A 21,410-nucleotide genomic window follows, 5' to 3' on the forward strand; every position below is an offset into this window, starting at 1 on the left:
CAGTTGCTGTGTCAATTATGGTCGCACGGCAAACAAACCGATACAGGGCTCAAATGGAAGCAGGCCGAGACCACCCCTTCTTCGCCATCTTGGCCCACTTGTTTTATTCCACATCCGAGTGCGATTGCTGTGCTCACATATGCCCAAACAAACGAAACTTTGGAGTTAAACGCTCCCAGTTTTGGAACAACTGCCTGTGAATACACACCAACAGAGATCAGATGATGTGAACTGGATTAAGTTTAAGCTGTGTTGCTTAATTGAAAACTATAAACTAGGGGTGGGATCATGTATACAAGTACAGACATGTTTGTTCTTTATAAAGGATAGATAGATATGATTAATAAAATAGATACAAAAAGGTAAAATTATAAGATTATAGATTCAACTTGATAGATAAAATAGCCTAGATAAAAAGAAATGAGTAGATAGATCATCCATCCATTATCTATACCTGCTTATTTCTAATTAGGGTCACAGGGATCTGCTGGAGCCTATCCTAGCTCTCTTTGGGGTGAAAGGCAGAGATACACCCTGGACAGGTCACCAGTCCATCACAGAGCCACATAGAGACAAACAACCACACACACTCACACTCACTCCTATGAGCAATTTAGAGTCACCAATCAACCTGACATACATGTTTTTGGACTGTGGGAGGAAACCAGAGTACCTGGAGAAAACCCATGCAAGCACAGGGAGAACATACAAACTCCACACAGAGAGGCCCTACCAGGTTTCAAAGCAGGAATCTTCTTGCTGTGCGGCAATGGTGCTAACTACTAATCCACCATGCTGCCCTAGATCATTCACAATTGAAATCGAATGTATAAAGGAGATGCACATTGCGGATATTTGTTTGCAATTATTCTTTATAATAGATTTCCTAGCATGCACTTCAACTGGTCACATTTATGGCAAAGTGTATAAATGTTAATTAACAGAAATGAAAACTAACTCCTTGAATTGTAATTATGACGGTTTCATTAATGTACATTTTTGTATTACTGACACATTCAGTCAGCCTGCTTTAGTATTCCAGACCTTTTCCCTTTGTTTAATTATAGGGGCTATTTAAACATTTTCACGTTTTAATAAGTTGTTAATCATGTGAAGAGAAGTTGCCAAATGAGTCTTATCCATTTTTGCATTAATAAGTCATATCCTACAACTTATTCATTCATTACTCATTAAAAAGTGCTTTTTTAATTTCATACATGACTTCTACAGTGGATTTCACATTTAAATCACAAGTGAGTAGCACATTAACCTTAATGAAACAACATGCTTTTAGATATGCACTTGAACATTGCTAGACATTACCCTGGTGATGATGTAGTGTATGCAATTGTCTGAGGAATAGTACAGATATTAGCCAGACTTTGCTCCTAAGAGCTCCCCTGTAAAAAGTCTGGGTAGTGTTGTGTGAGAGCCAATTCAATTACATTCAATTTAATTTTATTTGTATAGCGCCAAATCACAATACAAATCATCTCAAGGCACTTAACAAAAACAAAAAACCCAAGAAATCCCTTATGAGCAAGCACATGGCGACAGTGGAGAGGAAAAACTCCCTTTAACGGAAGAAAAAACCTCCAGCAAAACTTGGCTGAGTTTGGGCGGCCATCTGCCTTGACCGGTTGGGGTGAGTGGATAGAGGAGAGAGAAAAGAAAAGCAATAATAAACAACAAATAGACACTGCAGCTTGGTGGGACCAGTAACTGCACATCAGCGATATACAGCTCCAGGACCGGGGACACCTGCAGAACGTACAGAGAGAGAACAGAGAGAGAGGGAGAGAGCACAAACTAGGGGAGAGAGAGAGCACAAGGTTAGTGATATTCAGTGGTGGAATATACATGTAAAGGGGGAGGAGAGGAAGAGAGGGGAAGGGAGGGGAGGGGTAGGGGAGCTCATTGCACCGATGGTCCTCGGGCAGTCTATAGCAGCATAAGTAAGGGATGGAGCTCGATAGCTAAAGGCTCTGCCTCCCATTTTGCTTTTGGAAACTCGGAACCACAAGTAGACCTGCACTCTGAGAGCGAAGTGCTCTGTTGGGATAATATGGTACTATGAGGTCTTTAAGGTACGAAGGAGCTTGATCATGAAGGGATTTGTATGTGAGAAGAAGGATTTTAAATTCTATTCTGTATTTCACAGGGAGCCAATGAAGAGAAGCTAATACAGGAGAAATATGATCTCTCTTGCTAGTTCCTGTCAGGACTCTGGCTGCAGCATTAACTGGAGGCTTTTTATGAAGATACTGGGACTTCCAGATAGTAATGAGTTACAGTAGTAACCTTGAGGTAACAAATGCATGGACTAGTTTTTCTGCATCATTTTGAGACAGGATGTTCCTAATTTTGGAAATGATGCCCAGGTGAAAGAAGGCAGTTCTAGAGTTCTAGATTTTGTTTTATATGTGAGTTAAAGGACATGTCCTAGTCAAAAATAACTCCAAGGTTTTTCACAGTAGTGCTGGAGGTCATGGCTAAAGTAGCTATAATTTTAGAAAAGTTATTTCTGAGATTTTTAGGCCCAAATACAATAACCTCTGTTTACTTTGAATTTAAAAGTAGAAAGTTACTAGTCATCCAGGCCTTTATGTCAGTTAGACATGCTTGAAGTCTGGTTAACTGGTTTGTGTTAACAGGTTGCATAGATAGATACAGTTGAGTGTCATATGCATAGCAGTGGTAATTAATAGAGTGCTTCCTAATGACATAGCCTAAAGGAAGCATGTACAGGGTGAACAGAATCGGTCCTGGCACAGGAGGTCTGCAAATTCAGTTAAAAACTGTGTTCCAGTCCCCACTCTGGATTGTCAAACTTTAGGTTTGCTAATAAACGGCCAAATTTGTAGAGATGAGAGCAGCATCATTCAAAGTGGGATGGATGCCGTCCCTTGCTACCAGACCGGATTTTCCCCAGAAAGTGGCCCAATTGTCTATGAAGCTCACGTCGAAGCTCACATCGTCCTCCTCTTTGGTCTTCCTCTAGGCCTCCTTCCTGGCAGCTCTAACCTCAGCATCCTTTTACCAGTGTATTCACTGTCCCTCCTCTGAACATGTTCAAACCATCTCAATCTGGCTTCCCTGGCTTTTTCTCCAAACCATCTAACATGAGCTGTCCCTCTGATGTCCTCATTCCTGATCCTATCCATCCTCGTCACTCCCAAAGAGAACCTCAGCATCTTCAGCTCTGCCTCCTGTCTTTTTCTCAGTGCCACTGTCTCTAAACCATACAACATTGCTGGTCTCACCTTGTACACCTTTCCTTTCATTCTTGCTGACACTCTTTTGTCACACATCACACCTGACACTTTCCTCCACCCAACTGTCTATGAATCTCACATCGTTTTGCTGGACACCACCTTGACAGCCAGCGATGGAATGACGACATGCGTCTAAACATGTCATTGCTGGTCAGATTGGGGAGGGGTCCAGAGAAAATTACGGAGTCCGACATGAATTATGATTAGCCTTAGCCAGAACCCTCAGATTTGACTTGATGTCGCCCGCTCTGGCCCCAGGAACACATTTGACTATGGTCGCTGGTGTCTCAAGCTTCATGTTTCTGACTATGGAATCGACAATTGTTAGAGTCAGTTCCTCAGCGGGTGTGTTGCTGAGGCGGGGAAAATCTATTAGAAACGTGAGCAGGCAGGGGATGAGCCGTGGGCTTCTGCTTAGGAGTATATTTCCGTCGGCCCATCACCCAGGCTAATTCTCCGGGCTGCTCCGGAGCTGCCAGACCCTGAGCTTGAGCTCGGTGGCTCCACACCTGCTAACAGGGCTAGGCTAGCTGGTCTTTGTTCAAAGATGTGGAGACGCGCTTCCAAATCAGTGATCCTCGCCTCCAAAGCTAGCGGAACCTTACACTTATTACAGGTATCATTATAGCTAAAGGAGGCAGAGGAATAACTAAACATGTGGCACACCGAGCAGGAGAGAGGGAGAAGCCATGTTACTAGCTAGCTAAGCTAACTGGTAGGCTAATGAGCGCTAAGTCATAAAATATAAATAAATACCGGTAAAAACAGAAAGGTACTTGACTAGTACTAGAATGTAGCGGTTAATGAATTGTTTAGAGAATGTGTTAGACTATAGCTAGTCTGTTGCTAATCTGTAGTCAAACTATACAACACAACACGCTTGCAATAGGAAGTGATTCACTTACCCGGACCAGTGAAGGACATACCGTCAGAAGCACTGGGACATTTCCACAGGACCTGATCATCTGGGATCTCTCAGAATCCTTGCATCAGAGATCTTTCACGCTCTCCACTGTGCCAAAAAAGAGTCATAGTGTCTCTTAGTGACATGCCACCACAAACCATGTGCATAGCAAAAATAGTGCATAGCAACTGCCCACCTGCTTGTCCACCGATATCGTTTGGCCACAGATAGAATTATGACCAACTGTTACATGGTGTTTGTGTGTTTTCCAGTATAAAGCGCAGTAACTGCTACATGGTATGGGCTGGAGAGAGCAGCAGTCCTGGTCAGGGTAGGAACAACAATGGCTTAGAGATTGGTTGTCTAGTTGACACAACAAATGGATTGCTGACCTTCACTGCCAATGGCAAAGAACTCAGCACATATTACCAGGTAAATTCACTTTCTTCTTAAGCTTTTTTTCCCCTACAGCCATATTTAAGGTGACTTTGAGAGCTCATTGCACTTCAACTTAAGAAAAGACAAATAGACAAAACACAAGCAAATTAAAAAGACATTACCAAAGACAACATTCAGAAAATAACACTGCCAAATAGAAAACGGGTGTCCGGATCTCTCATGGAAGTCCTGTATAACTTTTGTGTTATTTTCTGTGTGCCCTTCACATTTGCCTTGAATATGTTCACCTGTCTCGTCTTAGTTCTATTTGTGTACATACCCGTCTGTGTTCTGTGTTTGCTGCTAGATCTGCTAGATTGCTCTTGTTTATTTTGTTCGTTCCCCGGCACCTTTTTGGACTTGCCTGTTCACCTCTGTTTAGTTTGGATTCACTACACTACTCTGTGGATTTCTCAGGAAGACTTTGCAGGGGGAGGAAGTCTTCCTACGCTTTGTTTTAAGTTCATGACTGAAGGTATATGTTTCCATGGCTATTGTGAGTAGATATTTTGAGCTGAGATTATTACCCTGTGCTTTTGCCTTGTATGTTGGTTATATTTTATTATGAATATGTCTTTTCTACTCTTTATCCTGCATGTATGTGTGTGTGTGTGTGTGTGTGTGTGCGCGCACTTGAGCCTGATTTTTGGTATAAAATGTGACAAATGTGCTGCAAAAAGAAAAAAAAAACAACAAATAAAAAAATGCACTGTAAATAGCACATACAACAATGTAAATGCTAACACTAAGTAAAAAGCAGATATCAGCAATGGAAAGTTTAAATAAACAATCAGAACACTTAAAGTATGTTACCTGATTTCCCAAACTACAACAGTTAAATGGCAGGGAACATATAGGTTTATATCAGATTTCTTCTGTTACAATGTCCAAAAGCAACCAAAAGTCTTTTGTTTACTGCTACTTGAATTGGCCAGAATGGCCACACTGCCTCTGGCAATATGGTGTCAGTTGAGGTGCATCTCAGAAGCCCCAGTGTGTCATCTAGTGTGTGTATGTCATTGTGTTTTATTTTTTGCATAACATTTCTATGTTTGGTTGGGTTTTCTCTTTTCGCAGTGCATTTGCTGGTGTTTCCTCTTTTTGTGCTGTCTTTTCCTAAATGTTACAACTGTGTTCTCAAACTGGTAAAGTTGTTTCTGTGCTTGTATTTTGTCTTTTTTCATGCGTTTTTATAAGTTGTAGTGCGCTGAGCTTTCAGAGTCGTAGCACATCTTGCTAAAAAAAAACATATATTAAAAAACAAACATATCAGCATCGAATAAAATTGTAAGTTTCCCATCGGGATAAATAAAGTCTCTATCCATCTTCTAAAGAACATTTTTGAAAATTATTTTTTTCTTGTTTTAAAAAAATTTTAAATTGATATTTGAAAGGAAAAAAAGAAAAGACTAATCGTAATTGGGACTTTTAACATGCTCTCCTCTTCACAGGTAGAGCCAAGTACTAAGCTGTTCCCTGCAGTCTTTGCCAAGGCCACCAGTCCCAATGTCTTTCAGTTTGAACTGGGGCGAATAAAGGTAATTAGGCAAATCCACACATGCTAACACCTCCATCAGCATACAGACCTCAGTGACAAGTAGTCCTACATTTAGTGCAGTAGTTTCATATTAAAATCCTATGTCACAACACATATAATAATGGTAAACCTTTGTTGTTTAGGAGGTTTAATTACCACTGAGGTTTATGGATGTACCATTTAAAACAGGTCACAAATTACACAGTACTTTTATTACTACTCAATAAGAAATAATACCTTAAATGAAACAGTGTTGAGCTCAATTAACATCCCATTATCATTTTCCTCCTTCTCTGCAGCACCAAGCACATAGTTGGGTACTATAGTCTGGTAAATCATACACTGAGCTCAGGGCTGGTTTCATTAGTTCAAAGATGGTTTCAAAAGCTAACCAAAATGGTCTCCACAAATGCAGGGTGAAAAAATGGCTGACACACCACTCTGCTTTCCTTCCTGCCTTCCTCTGTATTTGGCATCTGCCCTCTGACAGCTTCATATCAGACCTCACATTTGGGTACTGAAAGAAACTGGTGAACACAATCCCAAGCACTGAGGTGTACAAACATACCAAAAATATTATGTGACCTTAACAAGAGGTACCGCAGGCTAAAAACTAAACCTAAAAAGGCAAACAAAGAATCAGAGGATAATTATGTTACTAGTGGACAGCGACCAAACAAAAGCTAGGCTCTCATATAGTTAAGTCCCTAACAGTGACAAAAATACAAAGCCATGAAACAAAAAAGTTAGCTGAAACACAGAACTGAAGCATTCACAGGTAGCAAACATTGCATTGGTGGACACAATGGTAATTTTCTCTTAATATGTAGACTGGCTTGGCAAAATGCAGTATTTGACAGGAAGCAGAAAGTAGCAAGGACTCAAAGAGAAACAAAAGGCTCTCTATATTCATATAACTTGAAATAAAGCTACTAACCAGAAACTTGAGTCTATATATGAGCATGGTAAGCATAAAACTAGAAATAGAATCCTGACTAGAAACTATGAGGGGGAATGAGTCTCTGAATGGTAACCGCAGGCCATAAGCAAACAACATGGAGAACAAAAGGGAGAAACATAGAGTAAGAATACATGAGGAAACAACTTTTTAAAAGACAATCTAGCATCCAGTAAATGTTGGCTATTGATTTAAAACAGGATTTAATGATTACTAATGAAATGCAGGTGAGTGTAATGATAGTAGTGAAGCTGAATCAAAAACGGGCTGGATAGAAAGAAGGAAGTGCAAAAAAATCAAGGCTTCCAACAGGATGTTGCTGGGAAGTGTAACAGTCTACCAGGCGCTAAACTGATTCACCTGATAATTCATAATATACTTTTAATAGTGTTCACAATGTTTTTAATTCTTCCAGTCTCATCTAACTAATGTTGCAACATTTCTTATATGTTTATGTTACTATCAGAATGTGATGCCTTTGTCAGCTGGTCTGTTTAAGAGTGAGAGGAAGAACTCACGTCCTCAGTGTCCTCCACGACTTCATGTGCAGTTTCTCACTCCTGTTTTATGGAGTCGTGTTCCCAACCATTTCCTCAAGGTAAGAACTTCTACCAAATACAACATAGTGTATGGTAGGCACGTTTTTTAGTAAGAAAACTAATTTACATGCAATGTAAAAAATATATATATATATTTTCAGCTATAGGTGCATCAGTAACTCTGTTCTGCGTTTCTGTTTTGGAACTGGACATCTGGTTTCTTGGCTGAGTTTTGGATATTTTCCAGTTTACTATGGAAGATCAACTGACAAGTGTCTAATTCAATTCAATTCAATTCAATTCAATTTATTTGTATAGCGCCAAATCACAATACAATCATCTCAAGGCAGTTTACATAAAAAACCCCAACAAATCCCTAATGAGGAAGCACTTGGTGACAGTGGAGGGTTAAAAGGAAAAAAAAAACCTCCAGCAGAACCAGGCATCTCTGTAAAAAGTACTGAGCTGTTCATATTAGCTGCTGGGTTAGTCGGATACTTTTATTGTAGAGCAGTACGGATGGTATACATGACCAACTGTCTACTGTGCCTCACAGTGGGTGTTCCATCAATAGGTGCTGCTGGCTGAAAGTGCTTATCAGAAAATAACAAAAAACATTATGTATGTTGTCTGTGAATGGTTATTTCTTTCAGGTGTCAGCATCCAGAGTGAATGACAGACATGGATGGCTGGTCCAGTGTACTGAACCTCTGCAGTTCATGTCTCTGCATATACCTGAGGAGAACAGGTTGCATTCCCACCGCTACACACACACACACACACACACACAGATATAACCCCTAGCAACTTTAAACAGGGTCGTCACCCAAAAAAATAATAGAATAATAATAATATTATTATATTATATTATATAATAATATAATTTACATCATGGGAAGTGGAATCCCCACTTTTTTGTGACACTGACACCTTTTCATCCTCCTGCTCTCTCATTTCTTATGCAGTGTCTTTCTCCATGTTGTCCAGGTCAGTGGATATCCTGGAGATGTCAGAGCAAAGGGACTTATTAAAGTTTCACTACCATACACTCAGATTGTACTCCGCAGTCTGTGCTCTGGGAAACAATCGGGTGGCACATGCCCTATGTTCTCATGTAGATGAGGCTCAGCTTCTGCAAGCCATAGAGAATAAGTACATGCCAGGTAACGCACAACCCATATAGAAAGAATAACTGTTTGTGAGAAAAGAAGAGGCCAGAAGATAGTCAGAGCCTGACTATAAAGCTGGTGTATATTGTGTATTTTTCTTAATGTGAGCAATTCTCTTGTGCAATGTCACACCAACAATATGTTAGCCCATGTCAATATTAGAGGTCGACCGATCTATCGGCCTTTTTTTGCACATTTTAATTAATCGATATCGGCGCATTTTACTGCACATTAGGTCGATTTATGGGCAGGCGCAGGTGCGACCAGTTAAGCGTTGTTGTGGAACACGTGAAGACGTGTTGCGACAAGCAGGTTGTTACCACTGGTGTTTAATGAGCTGAAAAGCGTCCAAAAACTGTTTAGGCTGTAAGCAGGGGTACCAAAACTTGCTAACAAGCCCAGCGGCTAAATTATTATAGTCGCACACACACGGCTTCAGCTATTGATGGCCGTTGAAAACCATTCGTTTCCAACGCGTAATTACATTGTAGCGTATTAGAATTGACGCTGACCGTCATGTGTGCAACAAACCTGAAAGTAGAAACGCGTGAAATTCAGACAAATATTCTTGCTAAAATAACGTTCCTCAATAAATGTCTGTGCGTCCAACACACAGAACACGGCATGATGCTCCCACCAAAAAATACACTTTTAATGAGGAAAATTAATGTGCACGTTTTAGCCTGAAGTTTTGTCTTAACTGCGCACGTTTCTACTTCCACATGCAAATGACTTGTTGCATATATTGTTTACGCATATTCTTAGACTATGGCCCTTTGAATTATAGCAGTGTCTGTCAACAAACATAAGGATCATGACAGGTGCCCTGCAATAAATCAATCCTCTTTTTTTCCAAAACATATTAGGATTGTGATTGATGTGCATGGAATAATGTAATTATAGAAAAAGTGAGTTTAAAATGACAAATATTGTCTTTTTTTTGTTTTTTTTATATAATTATAGTCTGATGGCTGAAAAGAAATTTAACCCAGTATGGCAGTATTTCACTCAAGGCCAAGTGCAGTATCTGCCAGAAGTTGCTGAGCATGGGAGCAGAAAAAGCAAGGACAAAAAATACTACAAACATGACAATAATACACTTTTTATTCCTGGGCACTTTTATACCTTGTGAGATGAAGGGGGAAAATTAAAATCGACCAAACAAATCAGCCAAAAGAATTGGCATCATATATCGCTGCCCTGATTTCTAAATATCGGCATCGGCCAGAGAAAACCCATATCGGTCGACCTCTAGTCAGTATTTTGTGACTTCCCTTTAAATAGCTGTTTTTTGGGCGAGCAAAATATGAGTGTGTTTTCATGGTTTGCATTATTAGATATAGTTAGTGTTAATTTGAGTACACGTGGGATTTTTCTGACCATAAGAAAAATTATATCAACAAATCCATCCTTAGATAAATACACAGGGATGTTATTTGCTGTGTCAAAAGTAAAAGTAGTCATTATGCAGTATTGCTTTGCTATGACACATGGCTGAAAGTGTTGGTACCCTTACACCTCATCAAAACAATGTGCTGTTTTTCCTGAGGTATTGAAATTACAAGCCTACAGCCTTTGGTTTTTTATAAAATAGAAAAATCTAAATTGTTGCTTAAGGGTCAACAGGTTACTAGGTAATCTAGAAAGATCTTAAAGGTGATAAATAAGAGGATTGTTGTAATATTTCAAGTAGTGTATTGTTGTCATTTTGTCATTTGTTGTCACAGGTGTCAGCCTGGGGAAAATGTGATTGTGTTGTTTGGTATTGCATGTGAAACACAGGACATGGACAAGCGAACAGAGTTGTCTGAGGATATGTGTGGTCAAAGTAAAGGCTACAAGATTATTTCAAAGCAGCTGGTGATGGTTGAGATGGTTGAGCAGAGAACGGATTGACAATAGACATCCCTGCGGATTTGCTTGTACAGTGTGTTTCTGGCATGGTGGTACAGGCCTCCTCCTTAGCATTTTTCTCTGAACCATGGTTTGTTGTTGTTGTATGTACAAAAGGTCTTTGTGGACACACATCTTCACAACAGCTGATGTCTAATATTGCAATGTCAATAAGTTTTTCTAGGTCTGTGAATGCAGCCCTGAATGTACAGCAATCTGTACAGCCAAAGCAGGCCCGCAGAAAAGGTGATTCATGTAGGGGTCAGAAAGACACAAGCCTGCACAGGGGACTGAACGATAGTCGTCCTTTATTACAATATAGCAGTGGTCCAGTGTGATTTTGTCTCGGGTCTGCATTTGTGCAGTTTATTTTTGAGGTTTGCTCTGTTTAAATTCCCTGAGACACTGAGGAAGGAGTCTAAGTGTTTCTGTTCCATGTATGCAATCCAGTCAGTCAGATGTTTTAATGTTACACTAACACTTAACTGAGGTGGGATGTACACACAGATCGGAATAAATGATGAAAACTTCTGCAATGAATTAAAGGTTTAAGTTTCATGGGGAGAGGTGCCAAGTCTGTGCCACATCTTTACACCAACCTTCATTTATGTAGTAGCAGATTGCTTTCTCCAGTTTTTCCAGGTGTCTTTGTTGCTCAGTCTGTTTCTCGACTTTGGCTAGTGAACGGAGAGTCACCAGGAGCAGTGTTCAGAGGCCCTTGCTGACATAGGCTAACAAGTGCCAAGTGAGTTTCATAAATCATTTCCTACAGTTAGCACAGAGGAGCTGCTGCACCTCCAAATAAGGGCTCCAAAGAACCTTCTGCATCATGGATGATTGGAACAGGAAATGTTTTGAGAGAGTTGTCTGATGTCCAAAAACTCTTCTGTGGTAAAGATGACCTGAGTTGCAGAAAAGTGAATCAAGCAAAACACTCAACCAAGACTGCCATCTATGGCACCATTTTGAAAATGTGTTAAATATGTTACAAAAGCATGTGTCTGCTCTCTTGAATAGTGGATGTCAGTTAAATTCAATTCCTTCTACATGTGTAGCACCAGTTCACAATACAACTCAGCCAGCTAGCCAAGCCTGTTAGCTGTCCGAAGGTACAGTGGGTACAGAAAGTATTCGGACCCCTTTAAATATTTCACTCTGTGTCATTGCAGCCATTTGCCAAAATCAAAAAAGTTCATTTTATTTCTCATTAATGTACACTCAGCACCCCATCTTGACAGAAAAAAACAGAAATGTAGAAATTCTTGCAAACTTATTAAAAAAGAAAAACTGAAATATCACATGGTCATAAGTATTCAGACCCTTTGCAGTGACAATCATATTTAACATGCTGTCTATTTCTTCTGATCCTCCTTGAGATGGTTCTGCTCCTTCATTGGAGTCCAGCTGTGTGATTGGACTTGATTAGGAAAGGCACACGCCTGTCTATATAAGACCTTACAGCTCAGTGCATGTCAGAGCAAGTGAGAATCATGAAGGAACCGCCCAAGGAGCTTAGAGACAGAATTGTGGCAAGGCACAGATCTGGCCAAGGTTACAAAAGAATTTCTGCAGCACTCAAGGTTCCTAAGAGCCCAGTGGCCTCCATAATCCTCAAATGGAAAAAGTTTGGGATGACCAGAACTCTTCCAAGACCTGGCCATCCAGCCAAACTGAGCAGTCGAGGGAGAAGAGCCTTGGTGAGAGAGGTAAAGAAGAACCCAAAGATCACTGTGGCTGTGTCATGATTTGTTTATAAATTGGTATGGATCACGACTCCGTCAAACACAAGTACCCAGAAACCGAAGCAGAGTATACCAAAGTTTATTAGGGAGTACAGTAAATGAAGTGTGGGACTGGTTGAAGACCAATGGTGATGACTGTCAATCCAGGAAGAGTCGGAAGGTTGTGGTTTCTCCGGTGGCCAGGACCGGTACCGCCGGGCTGGTCCTCGGAGATAAAGTGAGTTGTCCGTCTTAGGTCCGCAGAGCAATATCTGACGGTGTGCTGTTCCCTCTGTCAAGGCTCGGAAAACAGGGAACAAACAAGAGACTAGGTTAATATTGAAAAAACAGTAACAAACGTAAGTTGACGCACCTGAACCTCCACCGGAGTGGAGATCCCCGTAGGTGCCTCCTGAGTGTCAATGAACAGTCAGATAAACAATCCACTAGAGAAAACGTGTACTCCTCGTCGAGTCTAAATCCTCTTCGTGGACTCAACAGTACAAGAAACATAAAGCTAGCTCCTCCGAGCCGTATCCATTAGAGAGAAAACAGAAAAGCGCTGGGGCAAACTGGCGATTCCTCCGAATCCCAGTTGTGCAGGATGCTAACTGACTTCTTCTAGAAGCGTACACAACAGACGAAGAAAAAGAACGAAAAGTCACTTGCCGTGAGCTGGGGATTCCTCCGATCAATCCAGCAGCAAGATATCAGAGCACAAACAGCAGTAGAGTAAATCCTCTTGGGAGTATGGTAACAAACAATCCGGCGATTTGTGTCCACATGATCCCTGCTATTTAAGCAAAGGTCCGCAGGTGACACAAATCAGCAATCAAATCAAGTTCAGAAAAGAATGCCCAAGCATTTCCTTTTGTCCCTTCAAAATAAAATCCCAGAACCGGAAACCAAGTTTCCAGGATATGACAGGCTGAGCTCCAGAGATGCAGTAGAGAGATGGGAGAAAGTTCCACAAAGTCAACTATCACTGCAGCCCTCCACCAGTCGGGGCTTTATGGCAGAGTGGCCCGACGGAAGCCTCTCCACACACACGAAAGCCCGCATAGAGTTTGCCAAAAAACACATGAAGGACTCCCAGACTATGAGAAATAAGATTCTCTGGTCTGATGAGACCAAGATTGAACTTTTTGGCGTTAATTCTAAGCAGTATGTGTGGAGAAAATCAGGCACTGCTCATCACCTGCTAAATACAATCCCTACAGTGAAACATGGTGGAGGGAGCATCATGTTGTGGGGGTGTTTTTCAGCTGCAGGGACAGGACGACTGGTTGCAATTGAAGGAAAGATGAATGCGGCCAAGTACAGAGATATCCTGGAAGAAAACCTCTTCCAGAGTGCTCAGGACCTCAGACTGGGCTGAAGGTTCACCTTTAAACAGGACAATGACCCTAAGCACACAGCTAAAATAACAAAGGAGGGGCTTCGGAACAACTCTGTGACCGTTCTTGACTGGCCCAGCCAGAGCCCTGACCTAAACCCAATTGAGCATCTCTGGAGAAACCTGAAAATGGCTGTCCACCAACGTTCACCATCCAACCTGACAGAACTGGAGAGGATCTGCAAGGAAGAATGGCAGAGGATCCCCAAATCCAGGTGTGAAAAACTTGTTGCATCATTCCCAAGAAGACTCATGGCTGTACTAGCTCAAAAGGGTGCTTCTACTCAATACTGAGCACAGGGTCTGTGATTTCTGTTTTTTTCTGTCAAGATGGGGTGCTGAGTGTACATTAATGAGAAATAAAATGAACTTTTTTGATTTTGGCAAATGGCTGCAATGACACAAAGAGTGAAAAATATAAAGGGGTCTGAATGCTTTCCGTACCCACTGTAGTTCCTGAGCAGCCGGAGGAATTAGCCTGGGTGACTGTCCGACGGAAGCATACAGCTCAGCAGAAGCCTACAGCGTATCACCTGCCTGTTCACATTTCTAACCGATTTTTCCCGTTCAGCAACACACCCTCTGAGAAACTGACTCTGGTAATTGGCAATTCCATAGTCAGAAACATGAAGTTAGAGACACCAGCGACTGAGTGATTATTATTATACTCAAGTGTATTCCTGGGGCCAGCTGCTAATGATCTCCTCTGCTGCAGATGAGTACACACAAACAAGGACAACATACACAGACACAGGGAATGGGGGGAGAGAGAGATAGTACCTGTCTCAGATTGAAGCACATTCTGAGCAACTTGTTCAATTCAATTTTTTTTTATTTGTATAGCGCCAAATCACAATACAAATCATCTCAAGGCACTTTACAGAAACTAAAACTAAAAACCCAACAATTCCCTTATGAGCAAGCACTTGGCGACAGTGGAGAGGAAAAACTCCCTTTAACCCTCTGGGGTCTGGGGGGGTTTTGGGGGCCTGGACAAATTTTGACGTCCTGACATTTCTGCTTTTTTCAGTGTCTTTTAAACATATTAATGTCTAAAGTCTAATAACACTGTAATCAGCACAAAATTGGCTACAATAATATGTGAGCAGCAAATTTATACATGATTTTGTTTTTGAGAAAAAAGTGTTTATGCATGGTTAGTGAAAAACTACAATTTTTTACTCACTGAAATAAGACCATAAAACACAAACAGAACATAGTTTCACAAGACCTTGGAGACCTGCATGTTGTAGGCTAAAGTGTTTACTTCAGAGTGCTGTGAATGTCATCTTGTTCCCACATTCACAGTAAACAATACACTGATTTAAATTTTCTAAGACACTTTTTGTCCAGAAAGGCCATATGCAAGAGGGTGTGTCTGAGGATGAATAGTCATGTGATTTAACCGAGAACACAAAAGACGCACTGAACGTCCAGACAAAGACGTGCATAATGAGTCGACCCCAGAGGGTTAACGGAAGAAAAAACCTCCAGCAGAACCTGGCTCAGTTTGGGCGGCCATCTGCCTCGACCGGTTGGGGTGAGTGGATAGAGCAGAGAGAAAGAAGAGCAACAATAAACAACAGATAGACACTGCAGGTTGGTGGGACCAGTAACTGCACATCAGCGATATATAGCTCCAGGACCAGGGACACCTGCAGAAGGTACAGAGAGAACAGAGAGAGAGAGGGAGAGAGCACAAACTAGTGGAGAGAGAGAGCACAGGGTTAGTGACATTCAATGGTGGAATATACATGAGGTGGGAGGAGAGAAGAGAGGGGAGGGGAAGGGAAAGGGGGGTTAGGGTAGGGGAGCTCAGTGCACCGATGGTCCTCGGGCAGTCTAGGCCTATAGCAGCATAACTAAGGGATGGTTCAGGGTTGCCTGAGGCCAGCCCTAACTATATGCTTTGTCAAAGAGGAAGGTTTTAAGTCTAGCCTTAAAAGTACAGAGAGTGTCTGCCTCCTGAACCCAGGCTGGGAGCTGGTTCCACAGGAGGAGCTTGATAACTAAAGGCTATGCCTCCCATTCTGCTTTTGGAAACTCTGGGAACCACAAGTAGACCTGCACTCTGAGAGCGAAGTGGTCTATTGGGATAATATGGTACTATGAGGTCTTTAAGGTATGAAGGAGCTTGATTATGAAGGGATTTGTATGTGAGAAGAAGGATTTTAAATTCTATTCTATATTTTACAGGGAGCCAATGAAGAGAAGCCAATATAGGAGAAATATGATCTCTCTTGCTAGTTCCTGTCAGGACTCTGGCTGCGGCATTCTGGATTAATTGGAGGCTTTTTATGGAGATATTGGGACATCCAGATAGTAATGAGTTACAGTAATCTAGCCTTGAGGTAACAAATGCATGGACTAGTTTTTCTGCATCATTTTGAGACAGGATGTTCCTAATTTTGGTAATGTTGCGCAGGTGAAAGAATGCAGTTCTAGAGATTTGTTTTATGTGTGAGTTAAAGGACATGTCCTGGTCAAAAATAACTCCAAGGATTTTTACAGTAGTGCTGGAGGCCAGGGCTATGCCATCTAGAGTAGCTATAATTTTAGAAAAGTTATTTCTGAGATTTTTTGGCCCAATTATAATGACTTCTGTTTTCTCTGAGTTTTAAAGTAAAAAGTTACTGGTCATCCAGGCCGTTATGTCAGTTAGACAGGCTTGGAGTCTGGTTAACTGGTTTGTGTTAACAGGTTTAATAGATAGATACAACTGAGTGTCATCTGCATAGCAGTGGTAATTAATAGAGTGCTTCCTAATGACGTATCCTAAAGGAAGCATGTACAGGGTGAACAGAATCGGTCCTAGCACAGAGCCTTGTGGAACTCCATAACTAACTTTTGTTCGTGTGGAAGGTTCATCATGGACATGAACAAAGTGGAATCTGTTCGATAAATAGGATTGGAACCATTTTAACGCTGTTCCTCTGATACCAGTCACATGCTCCAGTCTCTGTAATAAGATGTTGTGGTCAATGGTGTCGAATGCAGCACTAAGGTCTAGGAGGACAAGTATAGAAACAAGTCCATCATCTGAGGCTAAGAGAAGATCATTGGTAACTTTTAACAGTGCTGTTTCTGTACTATGATGTGCTCTAAATCCTGATTGAATCTCTTCAAATAGGTTATTCCTGTATAAGTGGTCGGATATTGGTTGGATATTGTTCTATAATTAGCCAAGACTCCTGGATCAAGACTACGCTTTTTGAGTAAAGGGTTGATTACTGCAGTCTTAAAGGCCTGTGGTACGTAGCCTGATACTAGAGATAAATTTACCAAGTCTAATAAAGATGAGTTCATTAATGGCAGGGTGTCTTTAAGCAGTCTAGTCGGGATGGGGTCTAAGAGACACGTTGATGATTTCAATGAAGCAACTACTGATGTAAATTCAGAGAGATCTATGGGAGAGAAGCAGTCTAAACATAACTGAGGTCCTACAGATGATTCAAGAGCTACTGTAGTAGAAGATTCATTTGTTGCAGGTATAGGAAGCACCTGCTGAATTTTATCTCTAATAGTTGTGATTTTATTTGTAAAGAAACTCATAAATTCATCACTGCTGAGAGCTAAGGGAACACTGGGTTCAACAGAGCTGTGACATTTTGTCAGCCTGGCTACAGTGCTGAAAAGAAACCTAGGATTGTTTTTATTTTCCTCTATTAGTGATGAATAGTATGCAGTTCTGGATTTACAGAGAGGTTTTTTATATGTTAGTAGACTATTTTTCCAGGCTAGAAAAATTTCCTCTAAGTTTGTGGAACACCACTTCCTTTCCAGCCTTCATGATGCCTGTTTTAAGGTACGAATATGTAAATTATACCATGGGGCTAGTCTTCTCTGATTCACTAACTTCTTTTTCAGAGGGGCCACAGAATCAAGTGTTTTACGCATTGAGGTTACAGCGCTGTCAACAATATGATAAATTTGGTAGGGAGTGGGATTGAAGCAGCTGCCCTCCACTATGTTTATACTTGGCATAGACGTAAATAAAGATGGAATCATTTTCTTAAATTTATTAACAGCGTTGTCGGATAAACATCTGCTGTAGTGGAATTTTCTTCCAAACGCTACCTTCCATCATTTTAAATTCAAAAGTTATTAAAGAATGATCTGACAAAACAGGATTTGGGGGAAAAACTATTAGATGTTCAATTTCGACACCATAGGTCAGAACAAGATCAAGGATGTGATTGAAACAGTGGATGGGTTTATTAACATTTTGAATGAAACCAATTGAATCTAATATAGAATTAAATGCAACACTGAGGCTGTTATTTTCAACATCTACATGAATGTTAAAATCTCCCACTATAATGACTTTATCTGATCTAAGCACTAAATCAGACAGGAAGTCAGGGAATTCAGTTAAAAACTCTGAGTAAGGGACAGGTGGACGGTACACAATGACAAGTAGAACTGGTTTTTGTGTTTTCCAGTTTGGATGCGAGAGTCTAAGAGTGAGGCTCTCAAATGAGTTATAACTGTTCTGAGGATGAAAGTTTAATAATAAGTTTGAGTGGAATATTGCAGCTACTCCTCCACCTAGAGGAACATGATAATTTTTATGACTGAGGGGGGTTGATTCATTCAGACTGACATATTCATCCTGCTGTAACCAGGTTTCAGTAAGATAAAGTAGGTCAATTTGGTGATCAGTTATCAAATCATTTACTAACAGAGATTTAGATGAAAGAGACCTGATATTTATTAATCCACATTTGACAGTTCTGTTTTTCTGTTCAATAAGAGGAGTGGTTTTACTTTTTATTAAGTTTTTAAGAATAACTCCTCTTCTGTTAACTTCAGATTTATTTGATTTATATGTTCGAGGGCAGACACAGTCTCTATGTGGTTTGAGGGGGGCGGCGGCTCTAAGGAAACTGCAGAGAGGCGTTTTAGACTGAGTCTCTGCATCCCAGTCCCCACCCTGGATTGTCAGACTTTAGGTCGGCTAATAAACTCGGCCAAATTTCTTGAGATGAGAGCTGCACCATTCAAAGTGGAAGGGATGCCGTCTCTCGCTACTAGACTGGGTTTTCCCCAGAAAATGGCCCAATTGTCTATGAAGCTCACATCGTTTGCTGGACACCACCTAGACACCCAGCGACGGAATGACGACATGCGGCTAAACATGTCATCGCTGGTCAGATTGGGGAGGGGTCCAGAGAAAACTACGGAGTCCGACAGTAATTTAGCAAAGTTACACACCGACTCAACATTAATTTTAGTGACCTCCGATTGGCGTAATCGGGTGTCATTGCTGCCGACGTGAATAACAATTTCCCCATATTTACGATTAGCCTTAGCCAGCAGCTTCAGATTTGACTCGATGTCGCCCGCTCTGGCCCCAGGAATACATTTGACTATGGTCGCTGGTGTCTCTGTTTTTACGTTCCTGACTATGGAATCGCCAATTATCAGAGTCGGTTTCTCAGCGGGTATGTCGCTGAGCGGGGAAAATCTATTAGAAACGTGAACAGGCAGGTGATGAGCCGTGGGCTTCTGCTTAGGAGTAGTTACGTTTCCGTCGGACCGTCGCCCAGGCTAATTCTCCGGGCTGCTCCGGAGCTGCCCTTGGACCGCTAACAGACCCTGAGTTCGGTGGCTCCACACCAGCTAATGGGACTAGGCTAGCTGGCTTTTGTTCGAAGGTGCGGAGCTGCGCTTCCAAATCAGTGATCCTCGCCTCCAAAGCTAGCAGAACCTTACACTTATTACAGGTATCATTATCGCTAAAGGAGGCAGAGGAATAACTAAACATGTGGCACACCGAGCAAGAAAGAGAGAGAGAGGGAGAGGCCATGTTAGCTAAGCTAACTAGCTAGTTAAGCTAACCGGTAGGCTAACGAGCGCTAAGTCAGGAAATAGCAATAAATACCGGTCAAAATAGAAAGGTACTTGACTAGTACCGGAATGTAGCAGTTAATGAATTGTTTAGAGTTTAGCTAGTTGGTTTTTAGGTGTGTTAAACTATAGCTAGTCTGTTGCTAGTCTGTAGACGAACTATACAACACACACAAGACGACACGCTTGCAAGACAAAAGTGATTCGCTTACCCGGAGACATATCTTTTGCCTTTAGCACTACTGTGAAAAACTTTGGAGTTATTTTTGACTAAGACATGTCCTTTAATTCACACATAAAACAAATCTGTAGACCTGCCTTCTTTAACTTGCAGAATATTGCAGAAATTAGGAACATCCTGTCTCAAAATTATTCCATGCATTTGTTAGAATTATTGGCTAGATTACTGTAACTCATTACTATCAGGATGTCCCAGTAACTCCATTAAAATCCTCCAGTTAATCCAGAATGCTGTGTCGTAGAAATTTCTTTTAGTAATGAGAGTTGCTAATTCTCAAGAACAAACACAAGTGTGATGAATCATCTCACTTTAATTCATGTGCATAGAGAGAAGACTTCTACAGCGTTCTCTGCTTCTCCCCTACAATTTCAGGAATATATAGCTGAGGGGTGGACTCAGCTTCAAAAGACCCCAAAGGTTTTCACTGCTGTTATCTAACTTCAAGCATTTAATGGCACTACACATATGTTGGTAGTTATTTACAGGCATCTAAAACACTAAAACCCCGATATCCTGCATTCTTTAGCCCAACACATTTAAGTGACCCTTTGACCACCTGTAATAATGAAACCAAACAGAAGTAAGACCTTCATGCTGTGTAAAACAATCACGGCTGCAGCCAGAGTCCTGATAGGAACTAGCGACAGTGATCATATTTGTTATGGTTAGGTATTTTGAGTTCCAGTTATGGAGTTTTTTGGTTTCTGATTTCCTGTGGGTCCTATGTTAGTCATAAGTTGCTTTATGTTAGTTAGTTGATTTGTTTCACCTGTGTTTAATTAGCTTTTGTTCCCTGTGTATATATACTTCCTCCCATCCTTTTGTTCTTTGTTGGAGGATTAATGTTTGTTCGTGCCTGTTACAGAAGGATAGAGTTTTGTTCGTACGCCAAGTGCCGTAGTTTCATGGTTCCTGTATTGACGAAGCGGATTGGCTTGACGGCAGAATCTTGTATGGACTGAGAGTGTTCTCATATGTGCCCGAGCCTGGTGTGTCCAGGGAAAAATAAAGTGTGTCCTGCGCCTCTTCTTCTTCACCACCTCACTTCCAACATCATAACAATATTTCTCCTATATTAACTTCTCTTCATTGGCTCCCTGTAAAATCCAGAATATATTTTAAAATCCTTCTCCTTACATACAAATCCCTTCATGATCAAGCTCCTTCATACTTTAAAGATCTCATAGTACCATAATTATCCCATATCGTCAGGTAACCCTGAACCATCCATTAGTTATGCTGCTATAGGCCTAGACTGCATGAAGACTCCCCACTGGTGCACTAAGCTCCTCTTTTCTCTCTCCCTCTACAGCCCCCTCTTTCCTCTCCTCTATCCACTCACTCTAACCATTTGAGGCAGATGACTGCCCAAACTGACACCGCCAGAATTTCATTGGAGGAAAAAACATGATCGCAACGGTCATTAATATAAAGGAGAGGCGCCGCAGTATCAAGTGTTTTATGCAGAGAAGTTGCAGCACTGTCAACA

The 21,410-nt window shown here is 41.2% G+C and overlaps 1 protein-coding gene across 1 annotated transcript in view; it reads left to right on the forward strand.

Moving 5' to 3' along the window:
* Positions 1–21,410, forward strand: part of ryr2a (ryanodine receptor 2a (cardiac)) — a 289,201-nt gene that overhangs the window by 82,617 nt on the left and 185,174 nt on the right. Inside the window, 5 exon segments of the mRNA XM_026315769.2 lie at positions 4,452–4,611; positions 6,069–6,155; positions 7,579–7,710; positions 8,305–8,399; positions 8,639–8,814. Of these exon segments, the coding sequence (XP_026171554.1) occupies positions 4,452–4,611; positions 6,069–6,155; positions 7,579–7,710; positions 8,305–8,399; positions 8,639–8,814 (650 nt within the window).

The sequence above is a fragment of the Mastacembelus armatus genome, chromosome 19 (genome assembly GCF_900324485.2).
Source record: "Mastacembelus armatus chromosome 19, fMasArm1.2, whole genome shotgun sequence".
Taxonomy (NCBI): domain Eukaryota; kingdom Metazoa; phylum Chordata; class Actinopteri; order Synbranchiformes; family Mastacembelidae; genus Mastacembelus; species Mastacembelus armatus.